General features: G+C 40.1%; 1 protein-coding gene across 1 annotated transcript in view; it reads right to left on the bottom strand.

Moving 5' to 3' along the window:
- Positions 1-23,028, bottom strand: part of LOC308082404 (leucine zipper protein 2-like) — a gene marked incomplete at both ends in the record, with an annotated part of 164,101 nt that overhangs the window by 72,082 nt on the left and 68,991 nt on the right. Inside the window, 2 exons of the mRNA XM_080424142.1 lie at positions 1,450-1,520; positions 7,999-8,116. Of these exons, the coding sequence (XP_080280268.1) occupies positions 1,450-1,520; positions 7,999-8,116 (189 nt within the window). The remainder of the gene's footprint in view (positions 1-1,449; positions 1,521-7,998; positions 8,117-23,028) is intronic.

Raw genomic sequence — 23,028 nt, 5'->3', positions numbered from 1 at the left:
TTCCCAGTAGACAGACGACCCCCTCCCCTTTTTTTTAATATATATTTTATTTTTCATGCTTTTGTTTTTGTACATAGTGGTATTTTTTCTCTGTATTTTTATGTTGATTTTTGAACTGTTTGGTTGCTACTATATATGTCTATGAAATGTATTCAAGGACCCCAACGGAAACAAGGCCGCAAGGACTTTTTTGGTCGGACCTTTTCGACGAAAGTATTATAAATGTAACTGTGTTGTTTTACATTCTTTTGCCTAATAAAAATTTCAATCAATCAATCAATCAAAAACATAGCCATAGCGAGTCGTAATGAGTCACGGATGCGACACATTGTAAGCAGTGGTAAAAAATTACTAAGTATATTTTCTCAAGTACTGCAGTTAGATAAGAGTTTTGAGATACTTTTACTTACTTGAGTTTGTCCATTTTTCAATACTTTTTCTACTTCTAATCCACCACATGTCAGAGGCACGTATTGTACATTTTACTCCATTAGCTTATACGTCTGTATTTTCAGTGCATCACACTAGTGACACAATGAAGTATAGATTAAACTTATGCCAGCGCTGCCATGGGGCCCCTGAACGATCTATTTTATTGATCGGTTATCAGGATATTGCCCGCGAGAGACTGGAGGCCTGGACCTCAATCAGAAGCTGACATTTCATGTGAGTGAAAAGGCTGCAAAACGTCCCCTCCTCATTAAAAGACTCATTACACACAACATTAACCCATTAAGACCTGGAACTGTCATTTTTAAAAAGCATTATTTTACACTTAGGTAAAACTTAGGTAAAAATAGCAGATATACAAGCTCATAGCGCGGCACCGAGTGCCGCGCTACGAGCTTGTAGATCTGCTATTTTTGAAAATTTGTGAAAATATGTGCAAATCTTTGAATATATATATTTTTAAAGCGAACATTTTTAACTCAAATCTTTGCTTCTGGGGGTCCTTGGAACAAAATATTTTGATGGGGGTCCGCGGCCAAATACTTATCATTTTGGGGGTCCTTGAGATGAAAAAGTTTGAGCACCACTGATATAGAAACATAACGTTTTTCAGAAAACTGTTGAGATTTAGGAGACATATAGAATCGGCTTCAGGTCTCAATGGGTTAATCAGACAATTATAACTGCTGAACAGGTTTTAGCGAGACACTTAAACAGCTGGCTTGTATAAACACCAACTATATAGAACCGTGGATGTGCTCATGCTGCATGCGGCCGAGGGGGCATTTTCAGTATAAATGAGTGAGAGGTTATCTTAGGGTGTCGTTATTGTCTCAATGCATGTGGTCACACACTTATCAATATTCAGCTGTGGCTGTTTGGATATTAAAGTCTTTGAATAGAGGTGTAAATGTTACCTCTGTTCTCTGGTCAGTTAGAATAGAGGTGTAAATGTTACCTCTGTTCTCTGGTCAGTTAGAATAGAGGTGTAAATGTTACCTCTGTTTGTGGCTGAGGTCCAGAATGTGTTGAACGTCCCTCTTGGCCACAGAGTCATCGTTTTTCAGTGTCTGTAAGGAACAGAAAAAACACAGTTAAATCCTCAGTGCTCATTTAACCACTGAAACCCTATATACTTAGCTGACCGGAGTCCCCGGGGCTCTATGTCAGGCTCCCTAGCTTTTCCCTCTTCAATAACTATCTTTAAATCATCTATTTGTGCTGAATGTCAGCCTTAGAAAAGAGACAGGGTTCATGTGGTTCATGTTGACTCACAATGTGTCACATTGTGAGAATGTTGTGAGTTAACTTACAGTAGTGTAACTGAGCCCTGGAATAAGTGTATTCATTGTAATAGGATGAATATTAGAATAAATAAATGTAATATTGCACCATTATGAAAGTGTTTCTTTGCACTAGAAGAGATGACAAGGCTTTTTATTCCAGACAAATGACTCACTCATGCATAAACTCACTGCAGCTAAACGAGTTATTTCAAAGCACATGGATGCAGAGCTGTTGAGAAAAGTATCACCGCCACTGTGTGTGCGTGCGTGCGAGATATAAGATGATGACTGAAGAATGTGTGGTGGTCATTCTTGTGAAACATTGAAGTGTTCTTTTTATAATAAGACAACTGAAAGAGAACAAAGAACAAACTGCTTACTGTACAGTACAGTACTGCACGCACACGCACACACACGCACACACACACGCACGCACAAACAAGCACACACACAGAGATGAATCACTCCACAAAAAGCTACATGTCTAAATCACTCCTACTGTAATCAACACTGTGATTCATGTGGGAGTTAATTTGCATAAAATACAGTGAAGCATTGCTTCATGTCATTCACACCTGCAAAGTTATCTGAGCTTGCGTTGGTGTCCTGGAGAACACATACACTATATTATATCTGAACTACAGAATTCATTTTAATTGTCTCAGGGGTTGTGATAAATGCCAGGTTAATAGACTCTGCTTCATTTTTACCCAACAGATGAACAATATGATATGGTATTCTGTAGGCAGATTGAACGCCTTGCTGATTATTGTCTCCGCCAGGCCGAAGGCACGGCCGAGACTATGTTTTTACCCCTGGCACTGTTGGCCCGGTCGTTGCGAAAATGTTCTAAGCAGCCTCATGGTGGCGCTATAACAGGCCGATTCACATTTCTACCTATAACTGCACCGATCTGTGTAAAACTTTGTATGTGCACTCCCTAGAGGCCAAGGAAAAACCTTTGCCCTGCATTTTTCACATCTGCCTTTTATAGAGCCACCAGGTGGGCGACTTTTTTTAACACATTGGGTGCCAGAGGTTTATTAAAATATTATACGTTGAGTGCCAGCATTTCTTCCATCCACTTGCGTTATACATTTCGTGCTGTGAGAAGCCCTGACGCGGAAGTGCATGTAAACAAAGCGTGCGTGCGAGACGGCGGAGGGTCCCGACTAACGCCTGGAACAATAATATTTCCAACGCGACCCTCCATTGCAGCGTGATCGCCGATCGAAAACGGCTCGTTTCCACCACATTAAAAAGAAATGGAGATATTAAGCTTTTAATCAAGGAGATAACATTGAAAACGCCGACCGGAAGGATTTTTGACATGGAGCCACATCCAGCCTCTTCTTCTCAGAAACTGCTTGGGTGATGTCAAAGTTTCGTTTTAGCGCCCCACGTGGCCCACATGTATAAAAATAGAATTGGGTCAAAAACGGTCCGGACCGTTTTCGGCACTTCTCGTTTGGACCCTCAAAAACGGTCCGGACCGTTTTTGGCATTCAATGTGTTAAAATATATTACTCCTACTTTTCCAAATTTCACACAAATCGGTAAACATGATCTCTATAGTCATGTGATCGGGACAAATCTGTTTGGTTTTTCATATTCCATCATGATTGGCTAAGATCGACATCTAAAGTTTGCAGGAGTGGCCCGTTGTAAACAAAATTCCTCAAATCATGAACGCAGCGTCCAATTGCGGTGAACATCCGCCCTACATTGAGGAACAAATGCCACCCTTTTGACATTGCCATATTAGCACCACCAGGAGGCCGATTTTTGTAAAACATTTTGTTTACAGATTTTGTCCAAACATCACGCAAATCGGTACACAATTCTCTATAGCCATGTGATCAACACGGATCTGTCCGATGTTCCATATTCCATCCTGATTGGCTAATTGGCTTCCAAAGTTTGCAGGATTGTTTTTTCTTTAACAAAATGCCTCAAATCATGAACACAGCATAAGATTTCCATGAAATGTTGCACACACATTCCCACTAAGCCGAAGAACAAATGCCACTTGATCATTTTCAAATCAGCCTCATGGTGGTGCTATAACAGGCACATTCACGGTTTTACCTATAACTGCACCAATCTGCGTGAAACTTTGCATGCACACTCCCTAGAGGCCAAGGAAAAACATTTGCCCTGGATTTTTTTGTTGCTATTACTCGTTCAGATTCTGTCCAAAGATCACGCGAATTGGTACACAGTACATAGTCATGTGATCAAGACGGATGTGTTCGATATTTCATATTCCATCCTAATTGGCTAACATTGGCTTCCAAAGTTTGCAGGATAGGTCAGTTTTGAACACAATGCCTCAAATCATGAACGCAGATTTCGCAGATTTCCGTGAAATTTTGCATTGGCCTGTTATAGCGCCACCAGCAGGTCTAATTTAGCAAAAAACATATTTGGAACAAAATGCCTCAAATCATGAAAGCAGTGTTCGATTGCCGTGAAAGGCCTAAGAACAAATGGCAGCCTTTTCACATTGGCCTATTATAGCACCACCAGGAGGCCACAATAACCTTGAACACGCACGCACACACACGCACGCACGCGCACAAACACACACACACACACACACACACACACACACACACACACACACACACACACACACACACACACACACACACACACACACACACTCAGTATTTGCATGTTCTTTCTACACAGTTATACCTGTAGACATAACACCAAAATTGTGTGATTGTTTTTCAAGGCAGGAAAAAAAAAACAAGCTTCCATTATTGTATAACAGACGCCTGACATGTTTTAGTGACCTTTATGTTCTTGAACTGCTAATTGCAAATCATTGTGTGCCGACAGTGGTTGTATTTTCGTCAACCAGGGCCCTATTTTTATTCATATTTTATAATAAACTAAAGCAGCACATTTCAAATTGCATTTGATAAGATGGCCTCTAAGTTTGGGTGAAGGACGTCAGTATGCAATGACGTCACAACGTCATCACCACAACCAGTCCCTTTAAAATGAATTGTCGCATAAAGAAAACATAACAGATCCATCTGCTTCGCTTGAGAGATCTTTGGCAACACTGCTGAGCTGTGTAGCGTGGGGGGATTACCCGATTTTCCAATTTGCCACATCAGGGAGATCCACAGGCATTCGCTTCCTTGATTGGCCAATCCAACCAATCTTCCAACCAGGCTCTGCAGATTGGCCCAGAGTGGCCACACTCTGAGTGAAGTTAGCACCACTGAACCAATAGTACTACACAAAACCAGTCCATTCTTTTCCAGAGAACAGTTTGAAGACTCTAACTTGATCCAGGGTGCTGCTGTGTGAGACATGTTGTGCTGGACGGTGCATCTGAAAGGGCCAAAGAGACACCATCCTGCTGCTGTGACAGTAGGACACCACAAGGTGTATTCCTTTGAAGCGCTCTATTGTAATGAGACCTATACGTACAGTGATCATCTTTATGTGCACATATTAAACACAGTGTCTTTACGTTTACGCTGGACGAAATTGCGAAATTGCATAATTGCTCGGACATTTCTTGGAACCCTTGAGGTTCCCTCCATGCGCTGTGGACACACAGCTGTGCTGATACAAGATATCGTCTACATCTGGGGGGGTTTCTGTGGAGAGAAGTACTGCAACGTGCTTCATGCATTTGATGTCGTCACCCACAGATGGTTCAAACCCAGCGTTTTTGGGACTGTTCCAGAGGCAAGGAGCTACCATTCGGCCTGTGTCTTGGGGAAGGTCATGTATATCCATGGAGGCGGCATTACATCACATGTTTACACCAATGACACCTACAAGTTGGACACCACCACAATGGTCTGGTCTTTAATTAACACCAGAGGCACTTCAGCGCCGGTTTCATCACGTCACTTTGCCACCATAATTGGTACAAAGATGTTTGTATTTGGGGGCCAAAGGTTCTCATATGACTACAACTACCACAGCAACAACAACATCATCAGAGTGTTTGACACAGAGACCAGATGCTGGCTGAACACGCCTTCTGCAGAGCTTCTACACTCTTGTCATTCAGCCTTTGCCTACAACGGAGAGCTGTACACATTCAGTGGCAACAACAAGAACCAGAACTACAAGGATTTGTGGAAATTCAATCCAGACACCTTCTCCTGGAAGAAGGTTAAACCCAAGGAAAGGAAAGGCCCGTTTGGGAAGTCTGGGATGTGCTGTTGCAAGGTGGGAGATCGTATTGTCCTCTTTGGAGACATGCAAGATCTGTACATCTTAGACTTGAATCCTAGTCTGAAGACGTTATGTAAGCTAACAGTTATCCAGAATGATCTGGATTGGTCGGGACTCCGACACGACATCAGGTGGGAGCTAGCAGCCATGACTAACAACAAGAATATTTGGGCATGAGTTCAGAGGTTGGTCCAGACAGCACTGGCCTAGTCACTCTGCACAAACGTCATGTGAAGTCCGGCCCCTCTGGCCCCTCCTCTCCTCTCCTCTCGGCTCCTCTCCTCTCCTCCCTCCCCGCTTTGCTTTGCGGCCCTAACCTCTAGTCCCAACCTCCCAACCTCCCAACCTCCCAACCTCGGTCATGTGATAAAAAGGTCAGACTTCCTGTATCTGGTTGCTATGGCAACCTGCCAGATCAGGCTGAGGGTCTGATAGGCAAATCAGAGAATCAATCAAGCCGAGAGTCTGATCACTGATCGAGGTGGAGTAAGATGCCTAAATCATAGCCATAGCTCTGATCAACAGTCTGTGGCGGGTCTTGGAGGCATGTGGAGTGATCCTGTGCTTGCGAATCCCGGACGAACTTTCGGAGCTTTTGTCAATTATAGTAGTAAGATAAGATGTGTACTGTGGCTTGAACCTAATACAGTGCATTTAAAAATAGACCATGCCAAAAATAGGGACACCATGGTTTAAAGTGGTTAATGAATGTATGGTTGCAGACAAGAAAATCTGTGTCTATAATATGTGTGTCACATGCAAATGGACGGCCGTGGATTGAGATGCACTCAGCGCTGATCTGAAATAAGATTAACCTGAAAAAAAAAAGTAAAACTAAATGTGCATAAAATAAATGAAAATGCGAACGTAAATGGGTGGCAAACGCCATCCCCCGAGACCCTAAATGATGCCCCTGGATAGAAGTATGTTGGACTGATGCCAGCCTCAGCAGCAACACTGAATGGACATCAAAGTCTGGCCTGAGGGACAGCGGTCACCAGAGAGCACAGCGCCGGACAGAGAGGCTCATGTCACTTATGTCACTCTCTCTCTCTCTCTCTCTCTCTCTCACACACATGCACACGCACACGCACACGCACCAAGGGGGTGGGGGGGTCTGAGGGGGTTGAGATGTACCCTGTTCCAAAAGGGTGGATGGGATATCCCACTTTTGAGAATAAGAGGGAAACATAAAAACTTCACTGTCTCTCAATCTGACTCTTCTGTCTGTCTGTCTGTCTGTCTGTCTGTCTGTCTGTCTGTCTGTCTGTCGAGAGAGAGAGAGAGAGAGAGAGAGAGAGAGAGAGAGAGAGAGAGAGAGAGAGAGAGAGAGAGAGAGAGAGAGAGAGAGAGCGAGAGCGCGACGTCAGTCCTCTGGTCAAAGCAGGCCAGTATCAGGACCATGGACAGAGTAAACATTCTGAAATGTCAGGGAAACGCTTCTGAAAGTCTAAATGTTCTAATAGACGTTAGTTTCAAGTGATGTAGATGTTTGGGTTTTACAGCTACAAGGATGTGATGTGAGTCCAAACATTCTTTATCAGTTCTCCTGTGCTCCTTGATTCACTGACTGGAAGTTGTTGTCTCTCTCAATTCACTGTCATCGTAGGGCAGTACAAACTATCCTTTATATTCGTAGCAATTACTCTATCGATTCTTTATTAGAGTATTAAGTATGTACGCAGCTCACAATCTACGTATCAATGATCGCAGATTAAGGCTCATAAGCCTCAGAAAATGTATCTAGGTTTCATTACTCGTCCTGGTGAAGTGATCCATATTTCTACCATGAATTACTTATTCAGCCAGCTGCAGATCTTATTAGTGTCACACCTCATATATAACAGGAGAAGGGATCACCAAATTGCAGAACATTTTCACTTCTGTGTTTCATAATCACGTCATTAAACTGCAATCAAAGGCTTCTGAGTCATTTCTGATGGCAAAATGAAAAAAAAGAGGATGTGAAATTGCCTCCAGGTTTAAATGGAGCCGCGTGGCCCCCTTAACATTCCTGTGATGTTTCAAACAGAAACAGTAAGGTTCTCACCTGAAGGTTGCCTTTTATGCTGTCCAGCTCCTTTGATGTCCTGGAGAGTTGGTGCAGAATGCCACTCCTTTCACCGAACACCTCCTTCAGCTTCTTTTCAAGACCCTCATAGCTTTGTCAGAGAGAGAGAGAGAGAGAGAGAGAGAGAGAGAGAGAGGGGTTAATTGGTCCTTTTTGGAAATTCATCATTTGCCGTACAGCGATTGTCAGACATAAAGACAAGATGCAAAACAGTAATTGTCCTATGTACCACATTACATATCTCTGAGTTGCTTTATATAAGGTACAACATCCTCATACAAAGACATTTGGCGTCAAACTCTGTTCGCAAACGCTACCAATAAGGCTGGTGTCGCAAGATAGCAACTCGGTCGCTGGGAACGCCCCCTTTTGCGTTGTTAAATCAACCAAAATGCGACTTGGCCGCAAAATAGGGCCCACAAAGTTGACATTAGCATTGATGCTTCATTTACAAACTGTACACCTAGAAACTGTCTACAGATTGAACAGGGAAGCCAGTCACACGGTTATTAGACTGTCTTGTTGTAGTCATTGCAGCAACCTAGCTTGTAAGCTACTAAGACACAGACACGCACTTATTTATTGAGCTATCCATGCTCCAATGTTCACTGTGTCCCCTCAGCATCAGCACTTCTCTATTACACTGCAGGACCAGCTGCCTGATATAACCTCAGTGCTGGGCACAAACCTGCTATCTCCATGTTTCAACCTTTTTCCCCGTAAATTAATGCCCACAATGAAGCTCACAACGCGTTGCGATATGGTTATTTACAGTGGTGGAAAAAGTACTCAAATTCTTTACTTAAGTAAAAGTACCAATACTGCAATATAAAAATACTCTGTTACAAGTAAAAGTCCAGAATTAAAAAATTACTTGAGTAAAAGTACAAAAGTATTGGCATCAAAATGTACTTAAAGTACAAAAAGTAAAAGTACTAAATATTTGAAAATAGCAGATCTACAAGCTCACAACGTAGCTTGTAGATCGGCTATTTTCAAATAGCTTATGTATAAAATAGGGCTAAAGTGGTTAATGTATGTTTCATTATATCATAATTTATATCTGTAAAGTAACTAGTAACTAAAGTTTTCAAATAATTGTTGTGGAGTAAAAATACAACATTTGCCTCTGAGATGTAGTGGAGTAGAAGTAAAAGTATTGGAAATTGGAAATACTCAAGTAAAGTACAAATACCTCAAAATTTTACTAAAGTACAGTACTTAAGTAAATGTACTTCGTTACTTTCCACCACTGGTTATTTATGGGTTTTATACATTTTTAACAAATGATTTAATGAGAGTTTATAACTATATAATAACTACATTGGGATCCAATTTCTCCTGAAAAGTAACACTTTTGGACAACCATAACTATGACTCCTACTGTGACTCCAAGGCTAGAGAAATGTTTGGCCTCAATAAGTCCATGTATTATGTGTCAGATCCAATAAATGATGCCACCACCACATTGTGGGAGAGAGACAGATCATCTTTTGATAAGTTCCACGAGGCCGCCCTGAGTGGGATGACAGAAATAGCACTGGCCTGACATACAGTAAAAGATGACATTATGTGATTGCAGAGATATACTGTTATGGACATAAGCCTATTTGTTAGGCAGTGAAGCTGCTCATTAGCACACATTCTCTGACATCCAAAAAGGGATCTTTGTTAGGAGGGAGGGAGCCAGAATCCTAGCCTCTTAATAGGTCACAGTGTAATTACAATACACAGCTGGTGTCATTTTTGGCATTACTGGCCAATTTGCATTTGATCTATTAGGGGGAAAAAGTAGTCTTTGCTGTGTTCTCCTTGTCTGGTGATACCGTTGTCATTTCTGTGTCAGTGGACCTCAAGTCACAAGTCTTTTTGGCATTAATGGCCAATTTGTATTGTACATATTAGGAAAAAAGTAGACTTTTCACTGTTTTCTTGTAGTCTTGTTATAGTCATTTCTGTGTCAGTGGACCTCAAGTCACAAGTGTTCTTCATGTCACAGCCAGAGACGAACCTATTCCATGGGGTAATGAATGCACTGGCAGACAGGGTGAACACCCATCCCCCCTCTTTCCCTCTGCTGCATCAACCCACAATAAATTCCCCACTGATGCCATATGGTGGAGAGTCATGTGCAGGATGCAATATGCAGTGTTATTTATTTATATCCCAGGTGCTGCTTTTCTCTCAGTGATGTATGTGTTATTGTGTTGATCTGGTGATGGGGATTCTGTCACATGGGTTATTTCAGGTTCCTGCAGCAGGGACCAGGTTAACACAAACCAATGAATCTTTGGATAACAAGGTAGCTATACACGGTCAAACAATAGTTTAACCACATTAACCCTCCTGTTCCTGTTTTGGTCTTATGTCAACATTCTAGGTCTATATGCTCATGGACCCTAGCATACCTACTGTAGCATACCTATCGTGGGCATGCAATAATATAACATTCAGCAAAAATAGGCAAAGAGATTTGGTGTAGACTAGAGGGAAAATGTTTTGAACTTCTAGGTCTGCCATCATCGTATGATGATGTATAACTCAGTGTAACTCTGTTCGTTCAACACAGAGTTAAACTAACATTCCAAAATGTTCCAGGGAAATGGAAAAAAAAGAACCTGTGTTCTAATGGATTCAATGGATCCAATGGATCCAGTGTAGTTAGTATTTAGTCACAAGCTCTTGTTAATGCTTTCCTGAAGTCTACTGTGTGTGACTGTCCATGGCACTGAACTGAAGTACAATCTATGTCACTGTTCATGTAGCCTCGATCTCCAGGCTTTTATTGTTTAGTTTTGCTAAAAAATAAAAGCCTGGACCAGCGCGTTGGTGTACCCGGTTTCCTTTCCCCAACCAACCAGAGTGCAGTGGGCGTCGCTCGTAATGTTGTGTTGACGGGGCGGGGGCTGACGGACAGATCGGTGAACCAATGGGATCACACGCATTCTCTCGCCGGAGATGTTAAACCCGCCCCTCTAGGCACGAAAGCAGGAGGGCTAGTGTCCATGTTCCTGAAGTCTACTGTGTGTCACTGTCCATGGTACTGAATTGAGGTCTGAAGTACAATCTATGTCACTGTCCATGGCACTGAAGTCTACTCTATGTCACTGTCCATGGTACTGAAGTCTACTCTATGTCACTGTCCATGGTACTGAAGTCCACTCTATGTCACTGTCCATGGTACTGAAGTCTACTCTATGTCACTGTTACTCTATGTCACTGTCCATGGTACTGAAGTCTACTCTATGTCACTGTTACTCTATGTCACTGTCCATGGTACTGAAGTCTACTCTATGTCACTGTCCATGGTACTGAAGTCTACTCTATGTCACTGTTACTCTATGTCACTGTCCATGGCACTGAAGTCTACTCTATGTCTCTGTCCATTGTGCTGAAGTCTACTCCATGTCACTGTTACTCTATGTCACTGTCCATGGTACTGAAGTCTACTCTATGTCACTGTCCATGGTACTGAAGTCTACTCTATGTCACTGTCCATGGTACTGAAGTCCACTCTATGTCACTGTCCATGGTACTGAAATCTACTCCATGTCACTGTTACTCTATGTCACTGTCCATGGTACTGAAGTCTACTCTATGTCACTGTTACTCTATGTCACTGTCCATGGTACTGAAGTCTACTCCATGTCACTGTTACTCTATGTCACTGTCCATGGTACTGAAGTCTACTCTATGTCACTGTCCATGGTACTGAAGTCTACTCTATGTCACTGTTACTCTAGGTCACTGTCCATGGTACTGAAGTCTACTCTATATCACTGTCCATGGCACTGAAGTCTACTCTATGTCACTGTCCATTGTGCTGAAGTCTACTCTATGTCACTGTTACTCTATGTCACTGTCCATGGTACTGAAGTCTACTCTATGTCACTGTCCATGGTACTGAAGTCTACTCTATGTCACTGTCCATGGTACTGAAGTCTACTCTATATCACTGTCCATGGTACTGAAGTCTACTCTATGTCACTGTCCATGGTACTGAAGTCTACTCTATGTCACTGTCCATGGTACTGAAGTCTACTCTATATCACTGTCCATGGTACTGAAGTCTACTCTATGTCACTGTCCATGGTACTGAAGTCTACTCTATGTCACTGTTACTCTATGTCACTGTCCATGGTACTGAACTGAGGTCTGAAGTACAATCTATGTCACTGTCCATGGTACTGAAGTCTACTCTATGTCACTGTCCATGGTACTGTGTAGGCCACAGTGTTCCATCTATACATCTGTGTAATGATTTCATAGTTTGAAAGTGAAGAATGTAAGGATTCATCAGCACTTTGACAGGGAGCTGTAAGTAGTTTTTAATTGAGTGGGCGAGTAAAATCAATCAATCATGACAAGTGCTTCCTCAGTTTGTCTATTTGTTGTTCAAGCTTTTAGAAAACATCTGTGACAATCAGACTGTCTGCTTGCTGTAAAAAGAAAGATCAATTTGTTTCCATTCCTTCTGATCAGTGAGCCTTTCTTTTAAATGAAGACGGGTTGAAAATGGGTGAACTGGTCCTTTAAGTATATAGCCTGTTTTGTCCATAGATGTATATTATTTATTTTTATTAGAGTATTCAAGTTATTTATGTCATATCTGTCCTGTGTATTTTTTGTATAAAAAGCCTAAAAGACAATCAGAAATTGATTTATTTGTATGTTATGGTACAATGTGCAATGCCAAAAACACAATTAAGTTCAATTACTACTAATATGTCATGATGGTGACAGCCCTAATAACTAGGGGTTTCATATAGATAAAAAAATCTCTCATGAGGGTAATTGAGAGTGCAGGAAGCTACAGTCCAGCTCTACTGTAGATCTTTATTTGTGATCATGAGAGAGAAGCAGGGATTGGACAAAGGATCATGTAGTCACTCCGTTAAGCATCTCCACAACTCTACAACGGGACTTTTACCAAATCCTGGGCTTTTCTCAAAGTCTACTCCCCTCACCATAACCACACAGGGTTAAGCGAGCATTTTGACACTTTGAGAATCCTCCTATAATTTGAGAAACCTCTGTCTGTTTGTAGTGTGTGGGGTAGTGCATGGTGAGACCAAAACTGTTCTACCCGGGTCTCCTCAGTGGCTGGAGCAATTGATCTGAATTTGCACACAGCCATTCACCATTACCATTAACAGCGAAGCCCTTTTTTCGATTTCACCAAATGTCAGCTGTTTATTAGCGTTTTTGTGTTCGCTGGCTCCCGGGTTGCCAGATCATGTGCGCATATCCCCCCACGGGTATGGACTAGTTAAATTAACTCTTAGGAACATGCTGTGCCAGTTTGTGTGCTAAATGTGTATCCTCTGGTGTTCCGGTACACATACCCCTGCATAATATATCAACCTGTATATATATATTTTTTTTGGTTAAATCTCTTTAATGATCATATTTCCATGCAAATATGCTGCCAAGTAATGTTTGTCTCCTCTTAGTGAGGTGATGAATAAATGGGGAAAAACACCTTCGCACTGACATATGAGTTCAGATTTATAAGGAGACAAGCAGCCTTTGATAAATGGTTCTCTACGTATGTTTTTTCCACAATAATTGGATAGACAGCATAAATATTTAGATGGAAAAGCAGAGCCAGTGCTTTGGTGGGAGGAAAGCCATCTCTGTACCATCAGGTTTCTTCAAATGGGATGATTGAAGGGAATGGTGTTTCTGTCTTGCATCTTTCATCCAGAGAAATGTGTTGAGTATATTAGTCCTCTACCCGATCACTTACCCTCTAACGACAACACTTTTAATCTGTCTCCTCACCCCTCTTTCTCCCAGAGGGTGCTAATAACCCATTCAATCCAAGAACGCATCTACATATGTCTTCTAAATCCTAACAGTTTTATGAAAACTGTATGTTGCTATAATATCAGTGGTTCTCAAACTTTTTCATGTCAAGGACCACCCAAAATGATATGTATTTGGTCGCAGACCCCCATCTCATAATATTTTGTTCTAGGGACCCCCCAGAAGCAAAGATTTGAGTTACAATTGTTCGCTTTAATAGCGCGGCATTTGGTGCCGCACTATGAGCTTGTATATCTGCTATTTTTTAAATCGGTGTCACATTGTGATACGTACATTGTGAGCTTAGATCCAAAATATTTGCTAAGTTTTTGTGATATTGTCATACGACGCCCTATAACAATGCTATGGCATTAATGAATGAAAAAACATAAAATATAGTGGTACAAGGTTTCTGCGACGATATTGTGCTGTGATTCTGACACTGTAAAGTGATTATGGTGCATGTATTATTACTATTAATGTGTTAACAAAAGCTAAAAGCCAAAAGAGCAGCTAATGCAAAAACAAGCATGAACAAATGTGTCCATCCATTCCATGTTCATGAATCATGTCACTGATTGTAGGGGAACGTACTGTAGCTACAAAACATTTCACAAGACAAAAACATGAACAATGTTGCTATAATTCAAATTCATTTTAAAGAGCTGTAACGTTACCGGACTGAATACAAAATGAGCTTATTTGCTGTCATGCCGATTACTATGGACAGACAGCACTTTATGTGGTACTTCCAATTTCAGGCTGGATTAATTATGCCATTAAGGGGATGCAGATAAATACGTGTAATAAGGGGGACGGCCCCAGGCCTGTCATGGAATGAATCTATTCCTCTAGCAGAGCATGAGCAGAACCTCTCACCTGCAGCCAGCATCAATCACTCATGTTTACTGACTCTTGTCTTGTATAAACAGCTCATGCAGACACCAGGGAATAATAATTGCATGCATGTCAGGGATGTTTGATGCTAAATCTCCTTTTATTGTTTAGTGTGGGGACGTTCAAAGAGAACAATAGAGGGTGTTTTGCTTTGTCAACACAAGACAAAGACACTTGACACCCATAAAACACTTTGATTTGTAAATCCCACTTACACACCTTAGACACGTATACTTTATAACAAACTATATAACAAATAGCGGAAACAGCAGATCTACAAGCTCACAACGCATTGCATTGTGACGCGCTGTGAGCTTGTATACTTTACCTTCGTTTACACATTTAAATTGGTTTGATGTGGTTAAAGGACCACTTCACCCGTTTTCAATCTATCTTCATATAATTGGTCCTCACTAATGCTCATTATAACATATGGTACCATTTCTGTTTATTCACTGCGTCTGCGTCTCAGAGGGAGGGCTGTCGACAGTTCAGAAACCTGCCTACCAGTGACATTACCGGCAGACAGATTTGATAATTTCAAACGAGATTTTTTTTTTATATTTATTATATACATAATATAAAGAAAACCTGCAAGTTTATATTAGCTTAAATTCCCCATCGATGATGTCACTGGTAGGCAGGTTTCTGAACTGTCCACAGCCCTCCTCTGAGACACAGACAGGGTAGACACAAATTGTACCATATCATACTGAGCAATAGTGAGGACCAATAATATGAATATAGGTTGAAAATGGGTGAAGTGGTCCTTAAACATCAAACCAGTGACACAATTTAACAAATTGTTAAATTGTAATCAAACATACTGTATCAAACATAGACAGTCTACATTTCCCAAAAGGAAATGCATGTAATTAATTCAGGGGGGGGGGGGGGGGGGGGGGTATTGAAGCAGAGGCATAGGTTTTCCCCATTTCTCCCCAGCACAATATCTTGCCATAAAATATCCATAACATCTAAATTGATCAGTGGAAATCTCCCTACTCATCCGGCTGAAAGAAAATAACATGGACAAACTTCAGCTACAGAACAGATTTAAAAAATACACCACCAAACAGAAGAGCATCTCCAGTGATTCATATTCAAGTAACAGTATCAGTTTATTAGTAATCAATTAAAACAATGTTGTGATATAGCACTGTGAATAACGCTGCATGAGCAACAATGCTGCCAAGATTAGCAGTGGTGGAAAGTAACTAAGTACATTTACTTAAGTACAATTTTGAGGTATTTGTACTTTACTTGAGTATTTCCCAATTTCCAATACTTTTACTTCTACTCCACTACATCTCAGAGGCAAATATTGTACTTTTACTCCACTACAATGATTTGAGAACTTTAGTTACTAGTTACTTTTCAGATATAAATTATGATATTATGAAACATACATTAACCACTTTAGCCCTATTTTATACATAGGCTATTTGAAAATAGCCGATCTCCAAGCTCACAACGTGTCGCGAAGCGACGCGTTGTGAGCTTGTAGATCTGCTATTTTCAAACATTTTAGTACTTTTACTTTTGGTACTTTAAAGGTAGGGTAAGTGATATTTTTTGGTTAAAACAAAAAGTATTTTGTTAAAAGGTTAAAATACTATATTCTGATAGTAATCATTGCTATAGAGTGTTTGTTCAGTAACAGATGTCTCCCTGTCTCTCCAGCTCTTTAATAAACAGAAAATACATTTTTCGGTAGGTGTCAAAATCTCAGCCAATCAGGAGAAAGTACCCATTTTTAAGCTTAATTTGTATAGTGTTCCAGTAAAAATTTTGTCTGCTCATTTCTTAGTGTCATCACTTCCAATTTCACTTGTTTAATCTATATCCTGATTGAGTTCTCTGTCCTGGTTGGATAAAATTGGAAATGAAACTACAAAAAAAATACATAATACATTTTCTGTTTTATAAAGAGCTGGAGAGACATGGAGACTCTTTATATGGACAGGACACTCTATAGTAACGAGCACTATCAGAACATAGACCCATTTTGCAATTATTACCTTTAAGTACATTTTGTACTTTCACTCAAGTAAATTTTGAATTCTGGACATTTACTTGTAACAGAGTATTTGTATTTTGCAGTATTGGTACTTTTACTTAACAATACTGTTAGTTGTATTGTATTCTACAATACATTGTGAGGATGAAATGAAAGCTTCCACAAAATGATGATTCTAGAAGACGATTAGCTGCCGATTAGCTGCTGCTGCTGCTGCTATTCACTTTATTTGAGAGAGAAAGGACAGGGTGGAGAGCATTATTCTGTCCACTCTCCATTGCTGGTTTTACCTAGAACTGCAATTATTTGCTTACATTTTCGATTAATCAAATAATCGAGAAGTGTGTTTTTATAAATCAACACATCAATGCAGACATATACAATGGTTGTGTGAAAACAACGTTTTAAGTTATGCAGTGGTGGAAGGTAACTAAGTACATTTACTTAAGTGCTGTACTTAAGTACAATTTTGAGGTATTTGATACTTTAATTGAGTATTTCCAATTGCCAATACCTTTACTTCACTCCACTACATCTCGGATCCAAATATTGTACTTTTACTCCACTACATTTATTTGAAAACTTTACTAGTTACTTTGAAGATTTTGATAATTATTACAAAACATACATTAACTACTTCAGCCCTATATACATTTTGGCCATTTGAAAATAGCCGATCTACAAGCTCACAATGTGTCGCGATGCTTATAGATCTGCTATTTTCAAAAGATTTTAATACATTTTATACACTTAAACTTGTGAAATGGGACATTCATGCATAATGAGTACTTTCTACTTTTGGTACTTAAAGTACATTTTGTATCCAATACTTTAGCACTTTTACTCAAGTACATTTTGAATTCCGGACTTTTACTTGTAACGTATTGAGTATTTCTACATTGCAGTATTGATACTTTTACTTAAGTAAAAAACTTGAGTACTTTATCCACCTCTGATGGTATGAACTTGTGTTTGTTTTACACTATGTGTTAAGTTGCAAAGTATCGACCTGGCATTTAGGCAAGTAGAGTCTGTACTTGAGTCATACATGATGTTACTATGTTTTATTTTAGCAATTTTACAATGAAAGCATGAACACAATACACCTACTGTACAGTATTGTAAAATAATAATTGCACAGTACACTTTACGGTGCACTTAATCATTGTGACAGGTGAAATGAAAGTAGTGTAAACCAACTGCACTCAGCTCTCTCTCTCTCTCTCTCTCTCTCTCTCTCTCTCTCTCTCTCTCTCTCTCTCTCTCTCTTTCTCTCTCTCTCTCTCTCTATCTCTCTCTCTCTCTCTCTCTCTCTCATTTCTAGGAGGTAAATTGATAGAGCTGTGGGACAAGAGACTAGGAAAAATAATCATTTATTCATTCATTATGAAGCATTAGATCACACAGGGAAACTACAATTAATTACCTGTCCTCACTGACTGGCGTGCGTGCGTGCGCGCGTGCGTGCGTGCGTGCGCGTGCGTGCGTGCGTGCGCGCGCAGCTGCGCGCATGCGAGCAAGCTTTTGTGTGTTTCAAGGTTTGTGCATATCCGTGCCAGTGTGTAGGTGTGTTTTTCTTCCTGTGTGCGTGCATGTGTGCGTGCGTGCATGAGTGTACGCATGTGTTTGTCTGTTTATTTGTGCATTTGTGTACGTGTGCATGAGAGTATGTGTGTCTGTGTTTTGTGTGCAAGAAAGCGTGTGTGTGTGTGCGCGCGTGTATGTATTTGAATACAGTGTGTGTATTTGAATAATGTGTTGGCGGGCTGACAGTGGAACATGTCTTACCTGAAATAACCTGCTTGCTGACTAAGGCATTGTTATTATTGGCTGGCTGAACACTGCAGCCAATTAAAACAGAGATGGGAGGCGGTTGGCATGGCCTCCGGTTAATCGTGCAAGCTGTTTAGCAAACACTGAAAGAAAAGGTCAATAAAGCTATTTTTGTGCCATTTAACTCTTAGTTATCCCACAACTCTTATGATACTGTATTACTTCCTTATTATTCTGGCCCAGACAAACCGTCTCATTTGTCCGTTATTTAAATGATGTAATTATCCAGCACAGGAGGGTTAAGGCGTAGGAATAGAGACACTTAGCATATTAGATGAATAATTCAAAAACTACTTGCAGGCATTTTCATGCATAAGTAGATGCCAATTACTACACCTCGGATTATGACACTGCAATTATTTTCTGTCCTACACTGTAAAATGTAAGTGTATTATAACTGAGAGTGCTGCGGTCCACTTGTGCAAACTGTTGTGTTGAGTTAAATTAACCCTGAGGATTTGACTGTGTTCACCGTACATGCAGCTGAAGACAATCTCCCATCCACCGGCTCACATTAACATACCTTACTGTACAGTATAGGGTAATGATGCAAACTGTAGAATGCAGAACTACTGTATTTCATCCAACCGGAAAATATCCTCTTCCCTCTTTAACCCTCTTGTTCACTGGCACCTTGTTGAAGCCCATAAAGCTTGCTTGCATGTATGAAATATGAAATATGAAATGTGAATCTCGCCTGAGTTGATTTTCTGGTCTTTTTTAGCGAAGGAAGAATGAGCATGTCAAAGAAAAGAGTCTGCTGTCTCCTCTCATATAGTGATGTTAAACTCAAATTTAAACGGTGTCTTTCGTCGCTCAATGAAAGAAACACGGAATTAGGCTTTACCACGTAAACCCTATATGGTTGAGCGGAGTCCCTTCAGGAATGTATACTAGCGCATGTTCTGTTTTCTGTTATTGTGGGGAAAGCTTTCACTGGAAATAGCCGCGGAAATAGCTTTCACTGGAAATAGCTTTCACTGGAAATAGCTTTCACTGGAAATAGCTTTCACTGGAAATAGCTTTCACTGGAAATAGCTTTCACTGGAATTAGCTTTCACTGGAAATAGCCACGGCATCGAGTGCCGTGCTATGAGCTTGTAGATCTGCAATTTTCTGAAAAATCTTGGAAGATTTGTGCAAATCTTTGAATATATAGATATGTTTGTGTGTTTGTGTCTCTGTGAAGCGAACATTTTTAACTCCGATCTGTGCTTCTGGGGGTCCCTGGAACAACATAATTTGAGATGGGGGTACGCGGCTAAATATATATCATTTTGGGGGTCCTTGACATGGAAAAGTTGGAGCACCACTGAAGCAACATAATGTTAGGATTTAGAAATCATTTTTGTGTACTTGACCGTGGACCCCCATCTCAAAATGTTTTGTTCTAGGGACCCCCAGAAGCTAATATTTGAGTTACAAATGTTCGCTTAAAAACAAAAAGAGAACATTTTTGCACAAATTTCCAAGATTTAAAAAAAAAAGTGCTGATCTACAAGCTCAGTGAGCCGCGCTGTGAGCTTGTACAGTACATCTGCTATTTTTTAATAGACAAATAAATCCTGAAATGACACAGATGCGTTCCCGGTCTTAATGGATTAAAGGAATAACGGTTGGGAACCATAAATTTGTTTTTTTTAAGTTATGGTTTCTTCCATCATAAAGAGTGTTTCAATAAATGTATTTATTTTTTGTACATGATTGGTTGACTCCATTCAGTATTGTGATTAGCTAGCAAGACACCGCCCACTTCACACAGGATGTGTTTTTTTTCTTTTCGTTGAGGAATCATACAGTGCAAGAAATACCTAAATAATGTAGGTTCAGAATCATCCGAGTCTTTGTGTCCTTTGTACTGTCCATATTTTCAATGCTTTGTTTTGAAAAATCAATAATAACCCTTTAAGACCGGGAATGCATCTGTGTCATTTTAAGATTTCTTTGGCTATATAAAAATAGCAGATATACAAGCTCGTAGCGCGGCACCGAGTGCCGCGCTACGAGCTTGTAGATCTGCTATTTATTTATTTTATCGTGAAAATGTGTGCAAATCTTTAGTTTGAGTATATATATACTTTTTTTAAAGCGAATGTTTTTAACTCAAATCTTTGCTTCTGGGGATTTTACAAATGTCTTCTAAATCATTTTTTTCTTTCCTAAAGTTAAATTTTTTTTTTTTTACTTATGTTGCTATATTATCAATGGTTTTCAAACTTGTCAAAGACCCCCAAAATAATGTATTCGTCCACGTACCCCCTCCCATCTAAAAATATTTAGTTAAAGGCAAAGCAAAGATTTGAGTTAAAAATGTATATAAAAGATTTGCACAAATGTTTAAGATTTTTCTAAAAAATAGCAGATCTACAAGCTCATAGCACGGCACTCGGTACCGCGCTATGAGCTTGTAGATCTGCTATTTTGAATAGCCAAAGAAATCTTAAAATGACACACATGCGTTCCCTTCCCGGCCTTAAAGGGATAATATTTGAAACAGAATCTGACAAGTTTCCCTGTCAGAGAGAAAGACTGAGAGGGGTATTATGGCATGCCTCCTGGCCAAGGTTTTTGCTTTACTAGTCTTGACTGCATTCCATCTGCTCCTCCATGAATGAAACTTTCAGCTTCCAGGAAGTCTCATGCACTGAGGTTGATGCATTCTCTTTTCCTATCCTTCATTTGACAGATTATAGCTTCAAAATAATCACCGGGAGGTCTCATTGTCGCCAGCCCCAATTAAATCTGGGTTTAGAGTTTTAACCTTTTTTTGCCCAAGTCACACTTAAAGGGCAAGTCAAACTCTAAAGGTGCACCTGTATTTATATCCATGCAAAATATACTTTATAACATGTGTTAAAGTATATTGTTATGGCATATCATTTGCCTCTATATTGAGAAATGAGTGTGCACAAGCACTTTTTGTATAGTTGAATATATTGCAATAATAATGTGTGATTGTCACAAAATTCAGAGGCATATCTCACAGCACACCAGTCTGCCTCAGCACAGCATTTGGGAACCAACCACTGATCTAATGCAATTCATCCCATACTTGTTTTTCTAAAGATGTGAGTGTTTGTTCTTCAATGAAACTGGACTGAATTTGACTTTTTTTTTATTTCTTTCAATTTGAGAAATATCCAACCAATATTCACCAGCATTACAGAAGAAGATAAAGCAGTCTCTGTTGCGTGGGAGAACCACACCTACAAAAGATTTGACGACTGAACCAACATTCTGTTTCGTTGCCAGCACTGCTGTAAAGAAATAATCTGAAATCTGGAAGTGCTTATGGGGAAATGTGTTGTCTTACACGCAAGCCACAAGCCAACACTCTTTAATCCTGTGTGTGAATATAGAATGCACACAGAAACGTTAAAGGTAGAAAAGCAAGCTTATTTTAAATAAGGGTTAAATAGCTCTACATTCTGATAGTAATCATTGCAATAATAGTGTGTTTGTTCAATTTGTTTTGAATAAGAAATATCACTTACACCTTTAGTTTAGCGAAAGTTAAATTAAACCACAACATGTTTTTGCAAGACTTTAAGACTGTTAAAATTATGTGGGAAGATGCTGTAATTATTCATTCACTCCCTCATTTATTTGTGGAAGTGGGTGTGGAGCAGTGAGCTGAGGCATAATGTGATTCACTAAGCTGAGGTTGGAAAGAAACGATACAGTATTATGTGCTTTAGATGTAGTGGGAAGATAAGAGAAAATACAGCTAAAGGTTAGAGGCAGCTTTAGCTCCTGCCAAAACTGAATGTATTTCCAGCACACATAAATATGCTGTACAACATACAACATACAACAACAACATACGACATACAACATGCAACATACAACATACAACATACAACATGCAACATGCAACATACAACATACAACAACAACAACAACAACAACAACTAAGGAAGCTGAAAAAGTCCATCCAGTTTCTGGCACTTTGATTTCTGTCTGAGAAATAAATCAGTAGCCAAGGACTTTATGCTTTTATCCTCTTTGACATAGTTTATCGAGGTGCAAACATGAAAGCTTGAAAGAGGGCAATGATCAAGAATAATACTTATCTTATGGTCTGACCCCCACCCACCCTCTATAGGACTCTATCAGCCTCATCCCCAAAGTGTTGCACAGGGAAAGAGAGAGGAGGTAGGAGGGATGGAAGGAGTAAGTGGGGAGGAGAATTTGGAACTGTATCACGGATGTGACTTGATTACTAATTAATTAGCATTACATAAACCCTCTATACTTCATTGACCAGGGGGTCCCTCTGGGGTCTTGGCCACCTCCTTTTTCCCAATTGCGTTGCGACACATTGTGACCTTGTTTGTTTTCTATTTTTGTGGTGAATGTTCGCCTAAATAGTATGGTGCATTTCTCTAGTGCCTTTGTGTGAAGCACTCTGGATCCCTAACTGCTCATCAACGGCTCATCAGGAGCAGTTA

Source organism: Gymnoscopelus braueri (genome assembly GCF_963280865.1).
Source record: "Gymnoscopelus braueri genome assembly, chromosome: 1".
NCBI classification, from domain to species: domain Eukaryota; kingdom Metazoa; phylum Chordata; class Actinopteri; order Myctophiformes; family Myctophidae; genus Gymnoscopelus; species Gymnoscopelus braueri.
This window is presented reverse-complemented; position numbering and strand designations above follow the sequence as displayed.